Genomic DNA, 18,983 nt, shown 5'->3' with positions numbered 1-18,983 from the left:
TAGAATAAGAGATGAAAACGCGTGTTATGATGGAAAAATCGAGCGCTGGTCGATCGATCGACGAACGTTAGTCTGTCGACGCTAACGAAGTCCAACTAAAATCGCGAACTCGAGGGAGCACTATGAAGTACATACCAGAGAGATTTCACTTTTGATCGAGCGCTGGGTCGCTCGAGTATAGCGGTCTTGTTTAACTTTGTTACGTTCTGTTGTCGAGGACACCCCGTTCTCCTGTAATCCGAGGTGCTATGGCGTCAATCAGAATTTTGCAAAACCCATGTTTTGTTAACACACAGAGCTCAACGATTTATGGACGTCTCCTTCCTTATCTCCCCTTTCTGTCTCTACCTATGTGATAGTTAATTGAAAGAACCATGAAGTCGTGATTACCACTTTAAACAAGCTGTGTTTTCCGACGTTGCGATGATTCTTCTCTTTCGAAATACGCCGAAATTTATTTTTCAGAGTAGACACTTGGAAGATTTGATTTATTAATCTCTTGGTGACGTATATCAATTTATGTTGCATCGTTCGTAGAAAGGAATATTTTATTTGTAACAGTGATTTTCTTAGTATGCTGCAATACTAAAAATGTAAACACGACAGATTATTGGCACGATAATAAGATTGGAAGATAAAATATCAGTTAACTGGCGCTTACACGCAGCTCGGTAATAGGGTTATTTTTACTATTTTGTGATAACGAAGAGAGTATTGAAGAGAGCGATCAATACGAGAAAATTGACAGAAAGATGTTCTACTTGTGAAATATTTTAGAAAGAAAAAGAGCAAATTATTAACAATGGCTCGTTGATTGCTTTAAATCTAACAAGGAAGAGGCACACGCGGTAGTTAAATGAATAAGAATTCCAACACTCGTTTCTTTGTCTTAATCAAGGAAACTGTTTGCAATGCATTAGAACTGTTAATTCCTATTATGTATTTTGTATGCACTTTGTTTGATACTCATATCACTTCTTTAGTCTTAGATTTTGCTTTAGTCTTACGTTGCACGAAATTCTCTTTATTGCAGGGATTATCTTGAAGTGTTAGAACGTGTAGGGTGCCAAAGAAATACTTTTTTCAATTTGAAAACTAGTTTATTACCATTATGAGACGGATTTCACAATCTTATTAGCGCGCGTTACTCTGTTTTTCATTTGCTTGCCTTCGACTCGACTTTATTCACCACATGCGATTCCGGTTGTAACTTCGTCTACATTGTAACTTTGACTGATTGATTGTGACTAATCGTCTGTAACTGTTTCGAGTTTTTTCTCATTTTCATTTATAGGTTGTCCCCGAAAGAGGAAGTTTTCTTTTCTATTGGTAGGCATTTTTTTTATTATCGAAGGCCCTTGCGCATTTTTGCAAGTCCCAGGGTTTATTCTTTTACGACATCCTGGTCAGGGCTTTTTCTTTTACGACGTCCTGGCCTCGCACGTCGTTATGCGGCCAACATATGTGCTTAAACTCTTTTCTTTGGACCGCCGCAATCTGTTCGTATCACTTAATACAAATTATGCTCGAATAAATATATCGTCTGACGTCAAAAATTCTGAGCTTTTTATAATTTCTACGTTTTTATAAATCTTATTTATTTTATTAATTTTACAAATTTTATACATTTTACTCGTATCTCCTCTGTTGTAAATTCGATGAATCATGAAAAGCAATTCTGCCTTCTTTAAGCCAGTTGGATCAACATTAGTACGTACGATTTACCTAAAATTTGTTAATTGTATCGTTGTATTAAATTATTTTCCAATTATTTCCAAGATCCATTCTTCGAAACACATACGTATAGAGAAACAGTTTCGTCGCGTGAAAATGATTACCCAATGTGTCGAGTCTATTTCACAAGGAAAGATATCGAAACGAGTTTAGTAATTATTAGCAAAGAATTTCACGCCACATTCTTCGTTGATTTCGAGTTATTAAGACGATGTACAAATTCTTATAGGTATTTTCCTGTTTTCACGTGACAGCTTGTGTTACAGTTATTAAGAATCCATTATAGATATCGTACGTATAATTTCTAACTAAAGTTTATAAATATTCGCGGGTAAGAATTGTAATTGTTGTTGTTAAAAGAATACATAAAACATATGACATTGTTTTCTATGGTTTCGTTTGAGTTTGTATATCTGCCGAGATAAGATTGGCGGAATTTACCAACCAGATAATGAATTTTGTCAGCATCTCTGAGATTTGCACGGTAGAAATGTTAAATCAGAAGTTTGTTGGTCGAAAAGAATAAGTTCTATTCTCCTGATTTCTTTTCTTCCTTCAAATTACCGAAGCAACACACTGCTGATTATTTTGAACGGTACACATAAATTTAAATGAATTTCGATATCTTTGCGCGTAGTTTATTTAAATTCGTTTGCATGAAAATTTATATCTTATTTCTATATGTATCTGTGTTAATTACTATCTGAATGATAAGCTAGGCATATAAATGCTATCTTTTTACTGTTCTTTTGTTGGAATTGAAGATAGACTATTTCCTGACTCATCAAAATATGTTTTTCATGTTACAATATCGAGATTTCGTTTGTGGTCCTGATATTATATTAACGACACTCGACAAAATTTTGATTATCGTTCTGAGCTTTAATAATTGTTGAAAGAAACTCGAAAAGATGAACACAGCTTTTCTTCTTAATTTTATTAAGCGTAACAATATACAACAATATCAGACACAATTTAAAAATTTTATAGGCTTGTTCACGCAAGACGAAAACAGTGGCAGTATCCTGTAGTACAATCTTTCGAAACTTTCAGTCTGTGCATCGATCAAACGTTTATGCATCGTGGAAACGGTGTTAATGTCCAGTTGAAGACCATTGTGCCCAGAATTTGTCCAATTGACGTCGAGATGTGAACGACTATGATTCTTTGGAGTAGGATCTCTGAGAAAATAAAAACATATATAATTTTTCTGAATAGTATTAATACGATATTATTAATATATAATATAAATATATAAAATAGTATAAGTAATTAGGTATCTATTTTATTTTCTAATTAATCGGACCCATATTTGGCGAAATTAGCCCACAGCTTCACCATCTTTTTTCTGAATCGATTGAATCTGTGTCTCGGATTTGTAGGTGCATGAAGTGCATTTGAATTGAATATATATCCAACGTCGTCAAAATGAGCAGTCCCTGAAAGAACTCTCAATTAATTCCAGAAATACCATTCTTTATATTTTATATTTTGTTTTACGTTTCTATTCTTCATATGTAACGTCATAGTATGTATTTTTAAAAATGTACCATTCAATGGATTGTGATCAACTATGTGCCAAGAGTACTTTGATTGATACGATAATCTATAATAATATGTAGAGTGACCCTTATTGTGTGTGGTAATTAACCTTTGAGTCAGATCTATGGGGCCAGAGAAAAGTATATCCATCGCGACCTATAAATGTTAACGATATTATTACAAAAGGATAAGAAATACTATTGTTATATAGAGATACTAAAAAGAAATCATTTTTACCTTCTCCAGCTTATTGTAACTGGAGTTAAAGAAATTGCATATGATTTGCGCGAATAGAGCTATTGGTTCTTTAGTATATTTCCCATTCTGTGTATTTATACTCTGGAGATACTTTCTGGCCCAGTCGATCATGTTTGCCACTCCTATTGGCGCTAAACGTGTCAAACGTAAGTGTATTTAGTATCATACGGTACAATAATATAATGCAATTAATATTATTAGAAGATAATCGTGATACTTACGACCTAGGAAGAGAAGAATTTCGTTGCGAGTATAACCCAACATGATATCGTGATGATAGAAGTCTCCATTATGATATTTTGTTATAGGACATTCTGTTAGAAACGAGCTGTTGGTAGGATCTATATCGGGATTTTCTATAGTCGGTCGAAATGGCAATATATTCTAGAAATATAGGAAATCATGGAATTTGAATTAATATGTGACGATATTAAAATTTCCAAGTAATTAATCCAGTATTAGTAGGATCAATTACCAGGTCAATTTTTTCCGCTGCTCTTATAAGTTCGATCGCAGGTGCGTGACGAAGATAATTCAACAAATCATTCCTGCTCTTAGGTACGTAATTGAGAAAGCCAGCGAGTTTATAAGCATTCTGAATCATCTGTTCCGGTGTATGGTACGCCCAGGGGCACAACGGTGTGCCACTCATACTAATCGATCGACGAAACAGTCCTGAAAAAGTGAACGATATAAAACAAGAAATAAAAATCCAAAGCAAGAAAAACAGAAAAATAGCGAATATTTTAAAAATGTACCTCTGGATCGTTCAGATAACATGTGAAAACCGATGGAAGTGCTGCCAGCACTTTCTCCAAAAATTGTCACTTGTTCTGGATCGCCCCCAAACGCGGCAATATTGCTTTGTACCCATTGAAAAGCCAACTGTTGATCCTTTAAACCAGCATTACCCGTTGCGTTTGGATGATTTAGCGCCAGAAATCCTGGAAGTATAATTAATATTCGACGAATTCAGTAAAGGTTGCCTAAATTAGGCAACCATAAAAAATTAATTTCAAACGAAGAAATATCGTTTGTAATAGTAATACCTAAAACACTAAGACGGTAATTGAAGGTGACCAAAACAACATCTTCTTCCATAAAGAAATCAGGTCCGTATAAGGACGAATTACAATGACCAGACATATAGCCACCACCGTATAACCACACCATAACTGGTCTCAATCTTATTTTACCCCTGAATATGATCTATTAATAACGATTGTATCTTCTAAAGTCTTTGGTCCAGAAACTCGATAAACTTTATCGAAATTATTTAGTATCAAATCTTTACGAGATTGAAACGATAATTACCTCACGAGTATACACGTTCAGATACAAGCAATCCTCGTGACCACTAAATACGCTCGTCACGTAATCCGACTGAGGACACATATTGCCCTCTTTGAAAGCATTTAACACACCTTTCCATGGTTCTTTCGGAACCGGAGGCTGTAATAATCAAAATAAATGAAACGATTATATGGAATATCACTGAAGCATTCTGTCTGTGAAATCACTGTTAAACGCAAAAAATATTTATTTTTGCCTCGTGAAGGGATACTTATTTTTCATATGATTTTTATTTTGATATTTTTGGTTCAAATTTTATATTGTAATCAGCAGTGGAAATCAGATCAAGAACACTCGGAAAAAAAGAACTGTTTTACTTAATTTCACCTTAAATCTCAAGTCACCAAGGGGTGGTTTCGCATAGGGAATCCCTTTGAACGAAGAATATTTGACTGAATTCCATACTGTGCGCAACACCAAACCACGAACAGGTCCACTAAGTGTTTCAACAACGAAAGTCCGAGGAGAACTGATGATGAAATATTCCAACGATGAAATTAAAAGAACAAAAAGGTAGACATTTGCGCCATTCATGCTGATTCTTTAATTAAGGTATTGAAACTGTTGAAATTATACGAATATAAGGAATACTTGTATTGACTAGTTGATCTTGACACTTTTGAAACCTTCGTTCCAACTAATAATAAGTAAGCCGAGTATTAATCGGCTTAACCAGCATTCTAATTTTGCACGGTATGCAATTCTCAAAATACAGTTTCGGAGTTTCGAATTTCACCTGACAATACTGTTACTTATCGAAGTTGCGTCGGTGGTGCAAATTTATTTGGGTGAATCATTGCGTAATTATTTACACGTTCCTTTTTCATAAACAATCGATGAAATATCAAAACGATATTTGCTATCTTTTGTATATTTTGTATATCTAATCGATCTATGGCTGATATTGACATTACTACATAGATAAATATGATATTAGATAGAAGATATGATAAAGATACAAGTTGTGGATAGAAAGGACTTCAAATAGTAAGAAGTAGTTGCGGATTTTCATGAGACAATTCATATTTTTATAAACACAATTAAAGAAATAAAATTTAAATTGAAATATATTTTATTTACTATATCTTATAGCGAATATATTCTATATGTTACATTTTACCTTATATATATTATATGTCTTAGCATTTCACGTACATTCCGTGCACTTTTATGTCTTTAAATTTTCCATAAATGCAATGCGGAGTCTAACATTAAATAATAGAAGCAGCAAGCTATGAACTACACTAATAACAAGGACAAAAGAATGGAAAGAATAAATAATAAAATAAACCAATTAACCTTCTTGCTACGTAACTAGGCCAAGTTACAGCTTCCGGACGGTAGAAAATAAGAAACAGTTTCAAAATGGACAAAACGAAACGGTTTCCAATGTTGCATCGCATGATGTATACAGTCCGCTTGAAGTGGAGACATTTTAACGATTTGATAAATTGCTTCGACCTGTATGCCAAAGCGCTTTCTGTTGCGGGAATATCACAGCGAAAAGGTTAAACGATCAAACGCTTATATTAATTGCGACTGTATATGTATATTATATCTTCTTTTGAAAAGAATGTGACAAATTACACATGCGCAGTCAGCATAGGACGAAATGCAAAACAAGTGGCTTTTGTCAGAAGAAAGACACTGCTTTTGGATCATCTCCAAACGCGATGATATCCTCTTTAAATCATTCCAAAGTTATCGTGTAATATAATACTTCGTCGCGATGATATCTGCTGTATGATTTAGGAACGATAATGCTGCTGGATTAATTTCGAAACATTAATTCGAGATATTAATCTTCAATTTACTGGCATAGATCAAATTACTGACAAGGCAATGTATTTACTTTGATACGATTTTCATCGAATTTCCAACTTATCGCGATTTAGCAAAAAATTAAGTAATCTCTATGTTATTTCATGAATATCTTGTAAACTATTGAAGATACGAAAAGATATCATAAAAGTTGTTTACTATACCGTGATAGAGATAAATTTTTCTGGTGAAAATACATTAAACGACTGGAGAAATTTCAACGTTATCTCAATTATTTTTCAATTAAAAGGAAATTTAAAGCAAAGGAACGCTTGGAAGCGAAACGAGAGAAGGTTCATGAACGAAACGTTCCACATTCTCTGGGTACTTGAAACGTTGCTAACTTCTGCTGAGTTTCACTTGAATTTCTTCTACGCTCAGCCCTCGGCTGCCTCCTTAAGTTCAACATCCGCGCTTTTTTATTGTTAGCTACTGGGAAAGGGTATCGAAGTTGTTGCTTTATAATGGAAGAGCCAATACGTGATCGCCTCTATAGGTTCTTTTCATGCCTCTCGTAACGTCGACAGGAACTATTATATAACAGGTGACCTGTTACGGAGCTATCCGTGACTCCTCTCTTCTTCCACGTCTGTCTATCGACTTTGCAAGAGTTGTAAAATTATGATAATAGTCAACTAAGGGAGAGATTAAAAATTCGATTGAGAAAACGAAGAACGAACAACGAATTTAAAAGTCTCTATAAATAATTACTTAAGAGAAAACTTAAATATTCAAAGATCCAAAAGTCGAAGAATTCAAAAATTGTTCATTTCGGAAATACGAATATTCTGTTAATTTTAACGTTGTGAGAGAAGAGAAGGGGTAAGGAAGGAAGGAAAAAACCAAAAGACTTGTAAATATTGTATAAACTGCAAATATTGTAAATAATCCATGTATTTTGAGAAGGGAATCATTGTCTTAAAGAAAAGAATCCCAATCTTTCGATTGCGTATATATAAAAGGCTAGAAAAAGAAACGAAAATAAATCAATAAGTATGTATTTATCCGAAAGTTTTCCTTAGTTAAGAAACAGTGGATGGAGAGTAAAAAAATAACACTGGTATGGTTAATACGTCTTTTTCTACGTGTCTATTTATTATGAAAATATAATACAAAACATCCTATGTTGTATTACATAGATAACAATGCTCAATTAACGTTTTATTCCCTTTTGTCTTGTAACGTTACCATCCAACACTATGAGAAGTATGTCAGGATAGGTAAAGTTCGTGTTCTCTTATTCCGTGTTCTTCATCTTCGTCGTTTTTTTCTCTTTTTTTCTCGTTTTTCCCTTCATTTTTTTTCGTTTTACTTCGTTTGGAGGAAAAAGGCCCGATATTACAGAGAGAGAAGATACATATAATAGACGAGAGACGTTACAGAGCGAAAAATTACAAACTGGAACGGAGAAACGAAAGTGTCCTGGTGTTCTTTTTCTTTTAGTGTTGTGACTCACATATTCGTATTTTGTTTGTTACAAAAACGGTAGTCCGTTCGAACGAGCGGAACAGGAACAAGGGCGGGAGCTTATTTTCCATTTCTTTCACTTTTTTTTACCATTTTTTCTTTGTTTTTTCTTGTTTCTTTTTTTGGTTTCGTTTGACTCATTCGTCTGGGCTTCGTGGGTCCAGGAATAAGGGTTCAGGGAAACGGGACTCTCTTCTTGTTTCGCGTGTCGATGCACAAATTGGAGTTTTGTATTAGCGCTAGTTTACAAATAATACAAATGTATGTAAATATCGTTATTATAATAATAGGTTCCCTCTTAGCGAGAAAGAAGCTTAAAGCTAATTCATCTAGCGTCACTATCGTTTTCACACCATGCTAATACTACGTATTCCAGGTGGTACCCGTGAGCAGCTTTGTCATAGTCGGTCGAACTTGTTATCGACCAGATGTGGAAACATCAGTGAGTAGGTAATTAGAAGAGTGAAAATAGAGGAAATTACTGGCTGTCGAATAGAGACATCGAAAACAAACAACACGTGATTAGTGTCCTTTTTATCCGTCGCTCGCTAAATAATACTTTAGAGATAAACTAAACGGATTTATTAGGAACACATTTTTTGACAAAATAAATAAAAAAATATCGAGGATCGAGTAGACTAAAAGAGGATGGAAATATGTTTCTAATATTTCCAATCGGAAAAAGATAATTTCTCTGACGATTCAAAGAAACCTTACGAAAAGTTTCAAACAAATTAAAAATAAGAAATACTCAAAGATAAGTATAAAAAAGATATAAAATATATAAAAAGATGATGGACTGAAAATAGGAAGATGGTAACAGTAATCAAAGTTTTCGAAGGAATATGAAGATTCTTCATAAGTTGCACTCTCTCTATTCAACAATGTATTGTCAATCATTTCGTTCTCGAACGGATAGCTAACTCAGCTGTCACAGGCACCGAGTGTAATACATTAGCGATTCTACGAATAACTCTATATCGCTACCTTTTTTTTTTTTTTGTTATTTCATTATTAGGCGAAATTCGATCGACGAGGGTTCCCGCCGTTGCCGCCGGATACACCGTAGGAAATTACATCGTCGACGACGATCGTGGCTTCGGTTCGCGTCGCGGAAGGGAAATATACCGGCGAGGTTAAAGGGGTGATCAGAGGAGGGTGTAACTCGTACGGCAACAGGAACCCCGGACGAGCTGGTCGACCTAGGCAATTAGTGTCATCTACGTAAATGCTAAGTACAATTAGCACTACGGTCAGAATAAATTAATGACTATACATAGTGTCCACCTGTGGTGTGTTCTGTGTCCCGAGTATCTGGGCGTTCATGCGTGTAAGTAATTATGATCGTGCGTGTCTCTGTTTGTGTTCTGTCATGTTGCGTGTCTTATGTGTGTTAATACGTATTTCTGTATTTATGTGCGTGTGTGTAAAGTGTCATGAAGAAGAGTAGTGTCGAGTGTTCAGTGTATAATATCTACGGCGTTTTTCTCCGCGGTTATTAATATCGTTTACCTTTAGTACCTTTAATCTCGTTAATTACCTTTTAACTCTATATTGCTCTTTGTATTGCTTCGGCGGCAGTATAGCCCTACGTAGTCATGCAAGGTATAATTGTATTATTTTTTTTCCGTTAATAGATATAATATAACTGGTATCTCTCTTCATCACCGTTCAATGAGAATTATAACGTCGCGATAAATAATAATATCCGACCGACGATAACCGGTAATAATAGTAATTATAAATGAAAATAATAGTAGCAAGAACGACAGTTGATTTTAGTAATAACGATGATAAAAGAATCGTTATCGAATGTTAAGTAACTCGGTTGCTTTCGTGTTGTGATTTTCTTCTCGGGTTGTGTATCTGTTTAAGTTCACACGTTGACGCGCAATAACGCGAACGACAGTACTAATCATCAAAGCGATAAATCATCGTAATAACGCCAGCCTACCAGTAATTCGATATAATTTCATCGGTAATACCGTGTCAACGTATCTATATAAATATATATAGTTAACTTCGCGTTCTGCGTGTGTACGGTTTAATTTCTTACGTAAAAGCTATAAAATATGGATGCCTGCACAATTGTATTATTTTTTTTTTGCATTTACTTCTCTACTCTTTCATTCTTTCTGTTACTGTTATTCCATTTTTTTTTTTTTTTTTTTTGTTACATTCACTCACGTCCCTCTCGCTCTTCTATTTGACAATTTTTGTTCATATCCGCTCTCTCATTCTCGCTCACATTTTCTTCAAATCTTTACGACGAAACATAATATTATTATTTTTGCGCTCTCTACCCACTCGTCGTACTGTCGCTATTTTCTTCGAACTAAAGTTCGAATACTATAATATATATAATATTTTTTTATGTATATAATATATATATATATTTATATATATAATAGATTTATGTATATCAATGTAACCAGTGGTGCGCGTTTTGTCGCGCTGCATCGTATTACTTCATCTTATAAAAGCCATCGCTAGTCTCCTCGCCTTTTCTCATTCTTTTTTTTTTTCTTCTTTAATTATAATAATAACTCTTACTAAATCGTTTATTAGGCTCACTGTATGGTGTGTCTGTGTTTACATGACTATGTGGATGGGTGCGCGCGCGCACGTGCGTGCGCTCGTGTAAAGATGATTCATTATCTACGCCTATGCCTACCATTCTCTTGCTCGTATTCTCTTCTTTCACACACACTCGTTCTCTCTCGCTCTCTTCTTCGCTAATTATTCATTTCCTTTCTCGGTAGTTTATTATCGTAACGAGTAGCAAATAATTGTTCACTACGTTAGTGTGTACGTGTGTGTATGTTCGACTGTTCGTGATCCAGACTTGTAACGTCGGTATGTGATCCTGCACCGCTAAGTCATCATTACAATTAAAATTATTAAGGTTAAAAATTCATCGGCCTATTCATACTTTTTTTTTGCGCCGTTATTATTATTTATATTAATCGGTCGCAAAGGAACCTCATCGAGGATCCGCGACCGCCTACGAAGTTATTGCTTTTGAATACCCCGGCTTCCTTGGGAGCATCCAATTGGAACAATATCCTGTAAATATCAGTCGCACTTTGGAGGAGGCAGGGATTTTTTTTTACGCGGTTTGTTCTATTTTTCTTTTCTTGTTCTTGTTGTTGAATTGGTGTGTGTCGTTTTGTTTTTCCTCGAGAATACTATCACAATGCATACAATATCAATATCTATATGCGTTATAGGTTAGGTTAAGGTTCACCTTATATCACATCCGTCCCTAACGCGCCGTGGTATGCGTCGAACGAGCTCACGAGGATCTACGTGGGACGATGCTTTGGAAGCACGATTTTTCAGCTAAACGACGACGTTTTCTTCGTCACATTAAACGTAAATTTCAAGCTGGCTTCCAAACGATAATACACTGCTATATAATGTTAATAATACGCATTGATACTTACTGCGACCTATAATATCATAATTATATTATACAATTTGGTGTTCTCGTATTGTTCGTTTCATTAACTTCCAGGCTAACGATTTTTTAATTGATCGCAAAATATCTATCTCGAACGTCATTAGCATAACCTAGCAGAACCCGAGCGACACTCCACGGCGATTAGCTCATTAATTTAGGTTCGCAATCAATAATAACAATAATAGTAATCATAGTTCGCAATCATTATCATCATCGTCGTAGTCGTTGTTAATAATTGGTACTCGCAAGCGTTTTGTAATCTCGGATCGTCACTCGATATTGCTTCGTCGTATCCTTGCTCGTATCTTTCGTCTTCATCACGCACATGTATCTTGTTTGTCGCTTCTTTTTACCTGTAATTGACACTGTCCGTACTCGTTGAAACGCATAAATGCACGCTAACGAATTATTTTACTGATGTATATAGGCACTTTTTTCTTCGTTCTCCTTTTTTCTTCCTCTCTTATTCTTTCTCGTTCCATACCCCTGACGCTCTTATCTCGTTCTTACACTATCCCAAAACAACAAACTGCGCTACAAATTTATGTATCTATCAACCTTGTTAGTCTCCTTTTTTTCGATAAGGAAAGCTCGCAGTTCCAAAGACAGACCTCTATGTTTAGATAGTCGTTTCTTAAAGCTAGAAACGTCACGGAATCGAATCAAAATTCACGCGTACCACCTTGACGAAGAATCATCAAACCATCTTCGTTAACAGAATTCGTTCGATTTACAAAAGGTTACCAGAGACAGATAGTGAGAGAATAGGGAAGCAATAGAAAACAGTGTAGAGGGAGTAGGCGAACAGTTTTGTCGTTTTGTGTCCGCTAACCCTTCTACCAAGCTTTACGTTGTTTAGACAGGAAGCGATATATGTAATAATAGAGAAGTTGGTTGGTAGAGAAGAATAAAGCCACATGGAGACGGAAAGTCGAAGCCGAAACAGGAAAAGGTATAGCGACAGACAGGAGAATTTCGAGCGAGAGGCTTCTGTTACATTTTCGCACTTGTTTCCGGACGTAGTTCTTCACAGGTTATCCGTATCTGTTTTAAAAATTCGATCTAAAGAACTCAAAGTAGGAGGAACAGATTTTATTATCTTTGCTAGATACGCGAAAAAAAAAGATTCTTTTTCACCTAGTCATTTTCATCCTTCATATAAAAACAAGGTATAACGTGAGATCTCTACGTCCACAAAACACCAGCGTCGTTATACTCAGTGTCTACTATGTTCGTTAAAGTTTAATTATTAATTGCGAACGCTTTGCAGATCTTGCGACTGATGTTTTCTCGTGCGCATATAGGTCACAGACGAAGTGGAAAATACAGTGAACAGTGAGAGTCGTAGAGAGAAATTTCTTGTGACACGAGAAGTGAAAAAAGTGATCATCAGTAGATTCCCACTAAAATCGAACCATTCGTTTATATGTAAGTACAAAATATTTTTTGCAGGTTTGTTTTCATTATCGACACCACGGCATCTTTGACGATCACTTTTGTCCGATCTTTCTTACTGACTGAAAATGCGCGCGAACAACATCGAAGAGCGAAGAAAGTGACATTTGACTAACATATACATACATAGTTGCATTTGTTGACTACGAAATTTCACGATTTTTTTTTATTTTCGTTTGTTCTTTTTTTTGTACTTAATATCACTGCTATAAACTTTGGTTAGCTTGCTACAATGTTTAATTAAACTAACGAGACTCTTACGAATTTATTGACTCGTTATTGACTCGTTTCTAGTTCCTTGAGCAATACTGATCGATCGATCGCGCGCATTTCTCGTTGGACGTTTGCTATCGAGTGTCACACATAGAACGAGTCTCGTGGGAACCCGGAGTCATTTTTTAAAATGATTATTAGGCGGCGTAATGTGTTATTGCTTATGTAGATAATCTTGTAACGATGACCCAATAGCATGCTCGAACTTTCATACTTCTGTCAATTACCATTAACCATCTCCTTTTATGTGTTAAACAAAACTACGCGCTTGTCTTTCTTTTCTTCCTTTTTTTTTTTTTTTTTTTTTTTTTTTTTTTTTGAAATGAAACTTTCTTCCAGCATCAATTTTTATTTTCTATACCTATATATTTTCTGTTAATTCAACTCAAACGAGACTGTGCGACTCCGTATCAGTTTTGTTTCCTACGTGTTTAAGATTTATGAACTTCGACCATCTATTGAGACGTGTTACAAGTTTCACTCGCAACATGTTATCGTGTTATCGAATATGGTCAATCATCGAAGTTTCCATACTTAACGGTGTTCGAATATTTGTACATACTCATGGACATTACACACGAAAAATTATTCTACATTCGAGTATTGCTTTTGACTTGACTGGAGTACGTGCGACTAGTTCTACTATCAGACATGAGCCGAATCGTTAATTTATCAGCGAAATTAAGGTATCACTTTTTCATCTTTGAGCTCGCGTCGAAGCGCCAGTTCGCAACAAACGCGACGTTCGCTGCCGCTTCGACGATCGTCCGTGTGGTCCAGTCGTTTCAATTTAAAAAACATGGCGTTCCATATAATAATATTATTGACACGTTTTCTTATTTCCTTATTGAGTATTACACCAAGTATAATTGAACATTTAATACAACATTTTTTTTTTTTACTAATTTTCTTGTTCCACGAACATTAAACATCGACGACACAAATGTGGTTACACAAGTAGCCATTTAATCTCGTGTTTGAGCATTATTGCTGTAAAGTTGCGTGCAACTCTTCTTGTTTTCTCAACACGTTCGAAAGATTTGCACGCGATGCGATTATTCACGAAACTGATGTCCACCATGCAGCTTTTACGAGCAATTTCTCAACAGTTTCAAATACAAGTTCGATCAAATTTATTTTCTCATTTTTATATCAAATTCTTTATGAATGCATGATATCACTTTTCCTAAGAACGAAACATAAATTTTTAAAACGACAACGAAAACGTCCGATGTGTTCCTTGCGAAGTTTTCAATAAATTCGATTACCCATCAGGTTCCCTTCTCTCATTAAGGCTCTTCAACCCAGCATTTCTTTGCATCTAACGATCCTCGATAAATTTCATCTCCACGTTAAAGCGATCGCCAATTTCAGTGATTTTAGCCTTGTAATCACGTACGTATAACATCCCAAACCTATATTCGAGAAATTATCCGAGAATTTACCGATTTTGTATGTGTTACGTTTGCCCCGTGTCATGTGCCTGCAATTAGGTTAGGAATCTACTGGGATTTAGGTCACCGGATGCAATCAGCGTTTAAGGATTAATCATACGTGAAATTCATATATCGTTACCCCAGTTTCTGTCGAATAAAAAAAAAAAAAAAAATAGATAACTGTCCAACGTTATCGCAAACTCAATTAAACTGATTTCAATTTTTCTGCAGAATTGCATTAACGATTATTAATTACGATCGATAACTACTCATATGACATTGGTAGCTAACCAATATATGTTTTAGTGGGTATTGGCAATTACGATACTGTACGCGATTGATATCAGCTGCAACTGAAATTACTATTGACGTATATTGCAATTTACACAGTCACGTTCCATATTTACTAGCATCCACGTTAATTAAGTTTATAATTATTATCCCTAATCTGGCCTGTGTGATCTATTTCGATATACAGCAATTTCCAGAACAAATCTTTTTAAATTAAATTATGCAGTATTTAAATTTTGCACGATTCGTCGTGACTCTTAAAATACAGTCGAGAAGCAGCAAGAAACTGGGGAAACATGTAAAACCACGGGTGACTGTATCACACAAGTTGTTTCGCGAAGCGAAGAAACTTAAAATTAATTCTTATGCTTATGACCAACGAATCCGGGCAATGTCACGTTGAGATTGGCTTCTGCCTTCTACCATCCGAAAAAGGCAACGACCGTTACGATCACGAACGAACTAAGGAGATAAAAGAAAAGTAACTAGATCCTTCACGCCGATATTTATCGAATATTGGCCCAACTGGGAACCCAATTCTCGCCAGTATAACATTACTTACTTTATAGTGTACCTCGTCTCGTGAGACTCTTATATACTATATGCTTTAAAGTTTTCACCTTTGCTACTATTTTGTTAATCCTACTAACTTCATTACATCGTTACATCGTCTCTATGAGCTTCTTATTTACACTATAGAACGCGGAGAAAGGGGAACCAAAGGGAAACAGATGCGACCGAACGAAAGGATCGATAAAGACAGATGAATGGTGTAATTAATCCGTAGTAGGCGATACTTAGGCAAGTTTCGTTAATCCGCTAATGCATATACATATGTATATACTATGGATGTATATAATGTATATATAACATATTGTGTTTATGCATCAAGAGTGTGCGTGAGCGTTCGGATTTATTACGCGACTGTCCTCGTTCGTCCTGTTCCTAATAAATAAACTGCGAATGTTTGTGTTTATGCAACCTTTTATCTTCGTAAAGATAACCAAAGGAATGGAACCTAAATGGAAACTCGTTTTACTTACTAAATAATACAACAAGTACTTGGCTTTGGATACCTTATATATTTTTGCCTGTTATATACATATATTTTCTAGACTTTTGCACTTAATTATCTATAGATGCATAAACACATCCGCAGTTTACTGATGAAACTTCACGAACTCTTTCTTCGTTGCATCGCTTCTGTTAAAATATAAAATAGAATTATTTTTCTTTCTATCTTTAGCCTTTTATCGTATTCGACTGTACCGAACTCTTCGTGTCCCTCTGCTTTTTCAACCTTTCGAAAGAGAAATAAAGAGGTGCTGTTGCACGATCGCGCTTCGATATTCAAATTTACGTGTGCATACGCGTAAATCTATGTACATAGCTTTATAGACCTCGACGGTTTTGCAGGTGGCGCGATCAGCGAGGAACTAAGGTGAGCAATATTTGGCGGTTTGTTGCAACAAGAACGATCTTTTCGTTGTTGATACCGTGAAACAGTGGTGTTCAATGTTGTGTCGTTGCTCTCTGCAATGTTATCGAAGGTGCATACACGCTGACATTTTTAAGTAAATTCGTGAGATTAGATTGAAAACGAAAGTAATCGTTTGAAACGAAATCAAGCATGAAGTGTCAGCGTAGTTGCGAAGTGTTAATACGTATTATCCTGATTATTCGTGTTCGAAAATTCGCCACATCGTCAGGATGGGTACCTGGCATTCAAGGTAATTTCTATTCGTATGTTATACATCTTTTATATTCAAACCTTCCTCAATATACGCTTCAAATTTTGAATTTCAGAAGAACAAACTATTAATCAAGCAATTTTCAAAAGATTGCCTCTACACTTGCGTATCGATAGTGGTATGTTTAAAAAATCAAAGTGATAACCTAATTTACGAATATATCGTCGTTTTATACGACAAATATATTCGAACGAATGTCTTTCTATACGTACCGTATCTTTGATAGTAATCGGCATAACCACGAGCGGAGAAACAAATGGAAACTCCAGCGCGAACGAAACCCGACGAAAATAAGGTCCGCTGAGCACGGATGAATCGATCGTGAGAAACACGCTTCCGGTGGCTACCTTGGTGCGTACATATGTACTTAACGCTAGAACTAGATCCTGAACACATCGTTCTCTAAGTGACGTCGTGCTATTAAGCGCATCTTATTATCATCGACGGAGTCTAAGGTACTCGGCCTCCTCGAACCTACTGCAAAACGAGGCTGCGTTCTCGATTCCCGTATATATAATATGGATATATCTGTCGAGACATACGGAATAATAGGGGTAGTGTTGTATTCCTTATGCGTGGCTTAAATTTTAGTGAGTTCATGTCTTACACGAAAAATCACGTTTGGCGAAAGCTACACGAGTTCCCTTAAATAAATTATCGTTTACGCTTTCGTTCGGAATATATAAAATATATTATGTATGATAATATATCGTATATATCATAACTGTGTACACTAAGTTATCGACTATCCCTATATTGCGTGTATATTATATTAAATCGAGACAAAGGACCCGCGTTTTATGTTCATCCGAAGGTTCAGGCGTTCGATTCGTGCTTCTTTTCTACGGGCAATATAGTCACGTTCACTAAATAAGCCACGGGCGCGGTTCGAACCAGGAACAATCTTTGGCTCGCTTTATGATGCGACAACTGAGGGGTCACGTTTATAACGAGTGTCCGATTCATCTTGGAACAGGGGGATGAGCGGTTGTCTAAAAATGGTCTGCCGTGGTGGTCATTGCGATATTATTTCTCGCCCTTCAACAATACAGTTTGAACTATTTACGCTATTTTTTCAAACGGCAAATAAATATTCGTTAAACCGAAATGTTCTAATATTGCAGATAGAGAAACACCGGTGCCAAGTACAATATAATCACGGGATTAATCATTACTTGAAATTGCGTCGGAGAAGCGTTCGCTCGTCTATCTTCTTCGTCATCCTCTTCATCTAATTTCCTCCTCTCCCTCTTTGTTTCTCTTTTTCTCTTTTCGCTTATACTAAGGCAACTAACGAATAGTTAAAAAATTGTCAAGGCTTTTGTTGGAAGGATTATAAAACGCGACGCGTCCAGGATGTCGTTCATCCATCGTTATAGTCATCTCGATCAACAACATCTCACCGACAACCATAACGTGCCGCTTCATATAACACGAACGACACTATCTCGGAACGAGAGTCTCGTCCTTAAAACGCAGCAGAATTGGTGATCGCTAGTTACTGACGTTGCGAGTTTTGCTGTCTCTGCTGTTCTCTTTCTCTCTCTCTCTTTCTCTCTCTCTCCCCCCCCTCTCTCTCTCTCTCTCTCTCTCTCTCTCTCTCTCTCTCTCTCTTACACAAAACCGTAAACTATACGAGTAAAGCGACGAAATAACGAATGTGTTCCCACAATGTGTTCGCGTTGCTTGTTCGACTGTTAAATTACTACAGCGAAGATCGAAACGTAGCCTTAGTCAGAGGAGAGATTGCGCGACAGTGTTCCAAGTTCAGACAAAGTTTCGGAGAATTGCTAGCGACAGTGCAGAGCGTTCTGATAGTCTTTGGTCGTTGAGAGATTCTCGTTCGACAGATACTTTGAGGAAATTCTTGATTACTTTTACCATATTTTGGAAACTTCATAAACTATCAAAATAATTCACGATGGAATACGAGAAAGCTCGTCGAGTCGTTTGAGTCCCATCGTATTTTCGATTAAAATTAATCGTAGCAATATTTTGGAAATACTGTCGGAAAATTGGTTTCGTAACTGACCCTCTCCTTTGGCGATCGAAATGTAATTAATTCGATCGCGTCGATAACACAGAAAATTGCATTCGAGAACAATTCGAATCAGCGATGTAGGTCGCATCTGGTTACTC

General features: G+C 36.0%; 1 protein-coding gene and 2 long non-coding RNA genes across 4 annotated transcripts in view; 2 read left to right on the top strand and 1 right to left on the bottom strand.

The window, feature by feature from the left end:
• Positions 1-18,983, top strand: part of LOC126919850 (uncharacterized) — a 52,125-nt gene that overhangs the window by 1,232 nt on the left and 31,910 nt on the right. The gene's annotated exons all lie outside the window — the stretch shown is intronic.
• LOC126919726 (juvenile hormone esterase-like) lies at positions 2,657-5,768 on the bottom strand. Of its 2 annotated transcripts, XM_050729268.1 has the most exons (10): positions 5,215-5,763; positions 4,849-4,986; positions 4,584-4,743; positions 4,293-4,478; positions 4,010-4,209; positions 3,756-3,918; positions 3,514-3,665; positions 3,285-3,432; positions 3,041-3,173; positions 2,657-2,915 (listed from the first exon to the last, which is right to left on the bottom strand). In XM_050729268.1, the coding sequence occupies exons 1-10, from the start codon at positions 5,419-5,421 to the stop codon at positions 2,699-2,701; spliced, it is 1,704 nt and encodes a 567-aa protein (XP_050585225.1). In that variant the 5' UTR covers positions 5,422-5,763; the 3' UTR covers positions 2,657-2,698. The 2 variants fall into 2 exon arrangements, with proteins under 2 accessions (XP_050585225.1, XP_050585235.1); XM_050729278.1 differs by lacking the exons at positions 3,285-3,432; positions 3,514-3,665 and having other exon boundaries at positions 5,215-5,768.
• LOC126919842 (uncharacterized) lies at positions 15,264-18,488 on the top strand. The gene is made up of 2 exons (XR_007711797.1): positions 15,264-16,962; positions 17,071-18,488. It is a non-coding gene; the product is annotated as an uncharacterized LOC126919842 (long non-coding RNA).

Source organism: Bombus affinis, chromosome 1, assembly GCF_024516045.1.
Source record: "Bombus affinis isolate iyBomAffi1 chromosome 1, iyBomAffi1.2, whole genome shotgun sequence".
Classification (NCBI taxonomy): Eukaryota; Metazoa; Arthropoda; class Insecta; order Hymenoptera; family Apidae; genus Bombus; species Bombus affinis.
Note: the sequence above shows the minus strand (reverse complement) of the source record. Positions and strands in the feature narration are given on the sequence as shown.